General features: G+C 39.6%; 1 protein-coding gene across 1 annotated transcript; it reads left to right on the forward strand.

Annotated features, from left to right (window-relative positions):
• Nucleotides 1-1,727: 1,727 nt before the first annotated feature.
• Nucleotides 1,728-8,023, forward strand: LOC115808466 (ADP-ribosyl cyclase/cyclic ADP-ribose hydrolase 1-like). The gene is made up of 8 exons (XM_030769858.1): nucleotides 1,728-1,940; nucleotides 2,512-2,644; nucleotides 3,040-3,160; nucleotides 3,770-3,801; nucleotides 6,526-6,599; nucleotides 6,728-6,811; nucleotides 7,525-7,620; nucleotides 7,928-8,023. The coding sequence occupies exons 1-8, from the start codon at nucleotides 1,783-1,785 to the stop codon at nucleotides 7,935-7,937; spliced, it is 708 nt and encodes a 235-aa protein (XP_030625718.1). The 5' UTR covers nucleotides 1,728-1,782; the 3' UTR covers nucleotides 7,938-8,023.
• The last annotated feature ends 591 nt before the right edge of the window (nucleotides 8,024-8,614 follow it).

Genomic DNA, 8,614 nt, shown 5'->3' on the forward strand with positions numbered 1-8,614 from the left:
ACACATTCATTTATTAGACATCTCCACAGACTATGCCTGTAAATGGGTTTGATTGTAACTCATGTCCCGAATGGTCCACCTGTGTGAACCACCCAGTCTACTCATTGTGAGAACAAGCATCACAAAATGCAGGTCCATCAAACATAAGTCTTATTTCTCATCAGCTCTGAAGGTTTTGCTAACAGAACACAGAGATTCTGTTGAGTTGTGTTGAGATTTTTTCTTTTCCCTAGTTTGCAACAGTAGCATGTGGCAACATCACGGTCTTTCAACAGGAAGAGGTAGGACTGAAAAATCACTCCCATATCACCAATAAAACTGTTCTGGGATTAAAACTATTCCGACCAAAACTGTTCTGGGGCTAGAACTATTCAAACGAAAACTGTTCTGGAATCAGCTTCAGTCCCTATCACAGTGTGTATTAGGGTGATGAAAGGCTAAAAATTTACCACGTCTTGTTTTATAAACCTTTATCCGTTACATCATTCATTGAGACAGCTGCAGTTAAAATCAGTTTTGGCTGAATAAATGAGTCTTTGATTTTTTTTTTAACATGATTGGCAGTCTGAGCTCGACAACCTAACACCCTAAACCCCAGGATGGTCAGTTATGTTAACTTCAAAGTGGTGCCAAACTTGGAAGGTCCAAACGTGTAAGAGAGTTATGATCACATCTGTGTGTGTGTGTGTGTGTGTGTGTGTGTGTGTGAGCGCATATGTAAATGGTTGGATATGTGTGTATTTGTGCATGCGTGTGTGTGTGTGTGTGTGTGTGTGTGTGTGTGTGCGCGCATATGTAGATGGTTGGATATGTGTGTATTTGTGCATGCGTGTGTGGGTATGTGCATTGTGTATGTTGTTTTGTGTTAGCAGGGAAAAGATCTTTGGTGTTTTTTATGTGAATGTCATCCTAGCATAATTGTTTTGTTAAAACTTGTTTAAGAGATGTATGTCTCAACTTGACTGTTGACTTACAGAAAGATGGTTTTATGGGTGCTGTGCTGGAGAACTATGCCATTTGAAAAGTTGTGGAAAATGTTTGGAAAGGTCAAACATGGGGGTAGTAGACTTTCTGATGGAGTATCAGATAACAGTTGTGTGGATGAGAGATACACTTTGGTACAAAACTCCGCAATTCTGACGTCCAGAGAGACGTATGATCCGGTCAAAAGTCCGTTATAAGCGGTTTGTCACATTCTTGTTCTTCATTGAGAACTAATTTGATCCTCTTTATGTACGCACAAACTTTGTTGGGACAGCATGGATGCAAATGGAATCAGAGTGGAAATGGAAATAGAAGTACAGTCAATAATAAACTATGCGCGACTATCCAGGGGTCGCGGTAAAACATTTCATATATCTATATAATGTTACATATTATTACATCTCATCCCGTTTTTCTTTTTTTCTTTATTTTCTTTTTTTTTATCTTATGTTTTATTGCAGATCTAACCTACTTTTCTCATACAACACATTTCATTGTGCCATTGACCCTGTGTTAACCTACAAATAACTAATAAAACTGAAACTGAAACTGAACTGAACTGAACAGAATGAAGGGAAATACAGTTCACATAACCTTGAGATGCCTTGTGGACCGCTACAACAATCTTTAGTCCGCCAGTACAGAGCAGTCTACAAACAAATTGCTTGGCAAACTTCCTGGTTTCCCGTCCTCCACTTATAAGCGATCGTCCTCCCCCAACTTCTCACTCACACAGATGAGCGGCTGATAGATTCTTCAGTGGTCACGGTCATTTCATCCAAGCAAAGCAGAGCAACAATGTCGTGTGTTTCATGCAAATGTCTTGGCATAGTTCTTGGTGTGGTTCTTCTCTGTGCCCTTATTCTTGGGCTAAGCCTTGGATTGACATTAAATGTCAAATCGATAGTTTTACGAAGATGTGAAAGATACAAAGTAGAGCACCCTGAAAGGTCGAGGTAAGGATTTTTACCGATTTGTGGATGTCTGTTTAATTTCACAGTTTTCTATCATTTAAACATTCGTTTAACTGTAATGTAAAGCAAATGAGAAGGAGATGGATAAAGACATTTCTTGCTGCATTGTCATATGTCTGAAATACCACCATATACTTGATTTCTTGACAGACATCTTTCTTGGTCAATCGTGCCGACGTATGATGGATGTAAGGCAGTGATACGGTTAAGATTGATTTTTGCTGACACGTTTCGAAAGTCATTGTAACGTTTAACTAAAAAACATTTTAAAAAAAGCCTAATCTTAGAAAGTGTTAAAAGAAGGAACAGGACTGCTTCTTAGCGCTGCCAATCCTCAAGAAGTCATAAAAACATCGCTTTGGGAATTTGTGATCGCTGGTTATTACGCGTAGTATGGACAGGTGCTCTCCGGCGGATCTCCGTAGCAGTAGGAATGCTTTATAAACACTGATTACTGTATAAGTAGCAGGCTGTTGTATGACAGCAGTATTACTGATGTGTTGGATGCTTTGGATGACTTGCTTAATGACATGTTCTCGGTGGCTGATTGCAGTGAGATTGACTGTCAGAAGATTTGGACCGCGTTTAAGGATGCTCATGTGGGGTGGTATCCGTGTGATGTTCCAGTGGAGAACTATGACACTCTCATGAGAGCACTCCCACGTTCCGACATTCCATGCGACAATGTAAGACTTTCATTTTCTGTATATTTCCCTCTTTCTCTCTTAATGTGTTCCCATCTATCTATCTATCTATCTATCTATCTCAAACATGAGTATTTGTGATTAATTCTTTTATTGCCAGTCATCCATCAATAGTGCTTCAAATGTCAGTTCTGTCTGTTCACTTGGTAATAGTTGTCAGTGTTGATATGAATCGATGTGATTTGTGGAAATGTAGAGGATGACTGCAGCCATATAGTTTACACGACTGATCCAAAGAACTCACTATACCCTGCTAAACAAACAAACAAACAAACAGGTGATTCTTTTCCGCAGGAAGAGGGAAGAGACTTATTTCTTTATCACAAGTGTGAGTTTCTGCTTTGAAATCCTTGTGTATTGTTACTCTGTTTGGACAGAGATTGTTCTGGAGCAAAACTGAGAACAAACTAGGGAAGTTCAGAGAGAAGAATAAGTCTATGTGGACTCTGGGGGATACACTGCTTGGATCCATAATCACAATCACAGGGTGCAGCGAAGGTACTGGGTACTGTTTCTTCAGTTCTCCTCTCCACTCTACACCATACATACACTGCATTCAGAACACACTGCACTCAGAGCGAGTTGTATATATATATACAGACATGAATAGTGATGTCAGGATGTGGGCGAGTTACTTCGCCTTTTTTGTAAGTGTCTTTGATTTTTAAATTTGTGAATTCAGTGTTAAAACATCCACCTGTGTAAATGATATGGCAAATCTATGAAGTTTTGACTGAAATTTAAGTCATCACTGAAAATGAGAAAGAGTCATAATGGGGTTACGTGTTAAAAAAATAAAAGGGGAGGGGGCTTCCCTTGTAAAAAGAATCAAATGTATGAGAGTGTCAGTGTTCTTGTATATCTCAATGCATAGAGAAGAAAATGGCACCTGTTTAGCAGAAATCTCCTGCCCCCCACCCTCTCTCTCTCTGTCTCTCTCTCTCTCTCTCTCTCTCTCTCTCTCTCTCTCCCTCTCTCTCTCCTTCTATTTGTGTGTGTCGGTGTGTTTGTGTGTGTGCGCGCGTATGTGTGGGTATGCTTACTAACGCTTTTTCCCCTCTGAAACGTGTCCTGACCGGGATGATCCGAACTGTAAAAACAACCCAGACAGTCCCTTCTGGAAACGAGCCTCTGCCGACGTAAGTAACTGTTTCCCATCAGACCCTCTCCTTATACTGGACTGAGGCAGCCTCAGAGCCAGCAAAACTGGTAAAAAAAAATCATTTAAGCTCTAATACTACTAAAACAACAAAGAAATCTGTAAGCCTACAGACTTTAAACATCAGAGCATGTTTAGCAGCGTCTCTGAGATCTTGTTGGCGTAAGTGGAAGCCCAGTCAGTGTGGTGTCCTGCATTCACTGACTATACAGGACAGAGGACAGTCCCTGACTGCCAGTCATGCATCAGTAGAGCTTTGTTTTGGTCACCATGACAACGACTCTTAGTTCTCTCCTTTGCCTACACTGGAAGTGTGTTAAGGTAGTTTTGGTTAGTTCTGTCAAACACATTGGTCTAAATATGTACATATTAATTATTTTGTGTTGCTTTAAAAATCTGTAAATAGAGATTTATAGATTTTGCTCCAGAGTATGTGCCTCCTTTGAATAACACTTTTCTGTGTGTTCAGTCGATAATAATTTATTATTATTATTATTATTATTATTATTATTATTATAAGTTATCCCTGTTACTGAGGGTGTCAATAGTGAAAGCTGGTGTGGTCTGTTACAACAACTGCAGCATTTAAACCTCTGATTCAAAGAACTCACAGCACTGTGTTACACAAACTGAAAAAAAAAAGACTTTTATCCAGGGAGTTTCTATGCAGGCAAGTTAAACAATTACATTATGTTGAAAGAGAAGAGACTTTGTAGAATAATTTGGACCCTAGTGATGAATGGAGGAGGAACTAGTTAGACCAGATACTTATCTGAACACTGCTTAGTACAAACGCCTGTGAGAGAAAGAGCCAAACTGCAGAGACAAAACATAGGAAAAGATAAAAAAAAAAAAAACAATTTATTTCACACAGCACTCTAAACATTTCATGTATCACAAAAGATTGAGCACCTCAGAAATCTAAACTCATGTCAAGAACCAAGCAAAGGGTTGAACACAGAAACAGGTATATGAAGGCAATCCAGGAACCATGAAGAGCAGTCTAGGCCAGGTTGGTACGCAAGGAAAACACACTGAATCAGAATAACATGGCTCGGTACTCTCTAGTATTTAAGAGACTTCACAGAGAACTGTGTGAATCCAGGGAGTGTATACACACAGGGAGAAGTGGGGTAACTGAATGAAACAGGTGTGTGTGTGATAATCAGGTAATGAACATAATACAGCATTGATAAATGATCCAGAACACAACAGGGATTAGTAATACAGACCACAACAGGGATTAGCAATCCAGAATACAACAAGGATTAGTAATCCAGAACAACACATTCTCATTCCTGAATCCTAAAATACAGACGCTTCATCGGTGGCCCTAAGCTTCCAAATGTGACGCACAAGGTACCTCCGTAGCATCAGTTTCAGATGTCCGCAGCGCAGAGAAAAATAAAATTGAAAAAAAAAAAACCTCAACGCATCGACAAGGACTTGAACTGGGGCCTCCCATGTGGTAGGTGAGAGGCCTACCACTGAACCAATAATGTTACAGATGGCTAGCAGACTCCAAAACTGACGGAAGGGTCTGACCTAAAAACAAGATTTGGAAAAAGGCTAGAGCAGGAATGCGGCTCAGTGGCGCAGCGGTTAGTGCCGCCAGCAGTAGTCTTCTTCTTTCATTTTTTCTTGAAACTTTTATTTTTTCCCTCGCCACAGGCGTCCAAAAATTAAAATTAAACGACAGACAAACAAGAAAAAATCAAGGACAAAGAAATGAAATGGGGGCAGTCGGGGCCTAAAGGTTACAGAAGCAGGTTTGGGACCATTGCATTGTCAAGCATCAGTCTCACATTGTCACAAATCACCAACAGGCAGGACGCAAGTGCAGAGTAGTTGATTAAATAACAAACTTAGAGGGCGGTAAACACAAGAAAGTTGCAAAGCAAAACAAGGTAACGAAATGGAGTAATCGAAGAAGGTTAAGCTAACGAACAGGTAAGTATAAGCGCTCAGTAACCACATGGGCTAGTGTAGACTTCGCAGTGTAAAATGGGAACAGAGGGGTTTAAGTAGGAGAGAGTGACTGCGTGCATGAAAGTGAAGACAGGTGCGGGTGATGAGTGAATAGACCGGTGATTAGTAAACCGGCGACGCTGATGGGTGAATGGCTGAAGTCGGCGGGGGAGGAGACACACATGTTACACACATGCACAACAACAGGAACCAAAAATGACATACACTCAAATTTCTTCATAAATTAGGAGAGGAATGCATCACCCCCTCCACCCACCCCTTCGTCCTCTTTTTTGAAAACCAATATATGGTCACCCTAGATAAGAGGCTAAAACTTCACATCAAATTTTGCAAAATTTAAACGTCCATGAAATGCATGGCTGGTAACATGTTAACGTTGGCATATTTATAATGACTTTTAATTTGTTTAATTAATTTGTTTTTTACCAATAACTTCAACAATGAAAATAACAGTTAGAAGAATTAGCATTTGATTTTTCTTTATGACAAATGGTAAAAGCTCTTCAAATCAGCCCCGGTCCTGTTCCTCTCTCACAGTGTATCTGTATGATAAAATATTGTCTTGTCATGTCTGTCTCTGGTGATGGATGCAGTTTCAGGCCTGGTGTTGCATAAGGCTGCTTTGTTACAGTGTCTGTAGTGAAAGGAGTCATGCACATCACACTGAACTGATTCATATTGAATTCATTTGAATTTCATTCACTCTTCTGTGCAGTTTGCAGCGTCTACATGTGGCCACGCAGCTGTTCTTCTGAGCGCATCCATTGATCCTCCATACGATCCAGACAGGTAAAACACTGGGCACATTTCTACATATGTCTCTTTGTTATAACTGGTCATTCTGACAGGAGATAATCATGGGAATAAGTGTTTTAATATTCTCACTGTACCTTTAACACTATCTTCTTTCACATCAGTATTTTCGGAAGTGTTGAGGTGAAGAACTTAAACAGCGGTTCGGGTACAGTGCGCAGCCTGACAGCTTATTTAGTTACTGATGGGTAAGTATATAGTGAGTATAGTACCAATGAGTATTTTCTTCACAGAAATGAGGAATCTTCTCTCTCTCTTACTCCATCCTTCTCTCTCTTTATGCAGTCGTGTGTGTCTGTGTACACAGTTGCATACATGCTTGTCTTTCAGTGCATAATTTTTGTAACTTATCAAACAAACAAACTGTTTGTTTATCTGCTCTCTCATGCTGTCATGTGGTGGTTCAGAGGAACCAAGAGGAAACTTGGAATCAGTTTAAATAGAAGGTCTCTTGTGTTCTGGAATATCCATTTGGGACACAATAAAATTCTTCAGAACACAGTAGACCTTCCATGTTGGATCTGAATGAAAGATCTCCACTCTTGAGGAGCATTCAGTTTGCTGTGGTGATGAGTCAGTGTTGGCTGTAGAAATATTGTAGCTGTGCTGCTCAGTTCTTTGGTGTGGGTGGGGACAGGACTTATGTGTGGAACTGAAGAGCAGATCTTAACTCTCTGTTACCATTGGTTACCTCAGCTGCCAGCAATTCTGATCTAATGGACCTGGTGTTAGAGTTGAAATGTGTGGGTTTCGAGAAAAAAAATTGAGAAATCTAGAGGAAACTTAAACATATTTTGCTGAATATATCAATATGAACATATTGAGCTATATATTTGTGCAAAGAGATTTAAGTGAAAGAAAACCCTCCATTCTAATGTCTCCTTACTTTTGTTTGAATTAGCAAGACGACTACAGACTGCACTCATGCATCTTTAGACAACCTACGGAATGACCTGAGGACCAAAAATGTGGCATTCAGCTGCCAAAAAATTTCTTTGTGAGTAAAAGGAATCTGTTTCAGGATGTGTATGTGTATGTGTGTGTGTGTGTGTACAAGTTCAAGTTAATTGCAAATTGCACTGGGTGTGGAGACTGAGAGTGAGAGAGAGAGAGAGAGAGAGAGAGAGAGAGAGAGAGAGAGAGTGTGAGAGAGCGAGAGAGAGAGAGAGAGAGAGAGAGAGAGAGAGAGGTACCGTGAAGACAGTGACAGAGAAAGATAAAAAGAAATAAGACAAAGAGAAAGAGAGAGTGCATGTTTGAGTTCTCATTTACTCTTTGCTCTTTATTCACTCTGTGCATCTCAGATCCAAATAGACCCTGTCTTGGCTGCTAATGAACTTGTCCAATCAGCACCAAGAGAAACTGGGCATCCACCATGACTCACCCAATCAGATAAACCCTCTGAAGATCTTCGCCAATTATTAATTATTATTAGTATGAATGATCTTGATTTTCAGCAGAGGTGGGAAGTACAAATACTTACAAGTTTATTATCAGAGCAACGCTGTTCCAAATAAAATGTCAAGCAAGTTTATCAAATCAACTGATAATTTATCACTCTATTTTTCAGTTCACATGCATTTTCATGTCCTCCATTTTTATTAATTAAATTTTGTCACGTCTACCCTTAAATGGCAATTTTATGTTGTGAATGATGAGTGATGAATGAAAATGATGAAGCATGGCTCTGTTTTCATCATATCACAACTGTTGTAATCAAATCAGCTTTCAATTAATCAAATCACCTGATAATTTATCACCATTTTATCAGTTAATTTTTTTTACTTTCTCCCTTCATACTCCTATCCATGGCAAATGTTTAAAAGATTTTAAGGCTCAAAGAGTTTAAGGCTCAATTAGACCTGAAGTGTGTTCTTGTGTTGATCATAATGTTTCGAGTTCTGTTGCTGACATTTGATGGAGTAGGCCTCTCAGAGCCACACTGAGGGAAAAAAATCAGAGATTTCGAGAATAAAGTCATAATTTAATGA

The sequence above is a fragment of the Chanos chanos genome, chromosome 3 (assembly GCF_902362185.1).
Source record: "Chanos chanos chromosome 3, fChaCha1.1, whole genome shotgun sequence".
Lineage (NCBI taxonomy): Eukaryota > Metazoa > Chordata > Actinopteri > Gonorynchiformes > Chanidae > Chanos > Chanos chanos.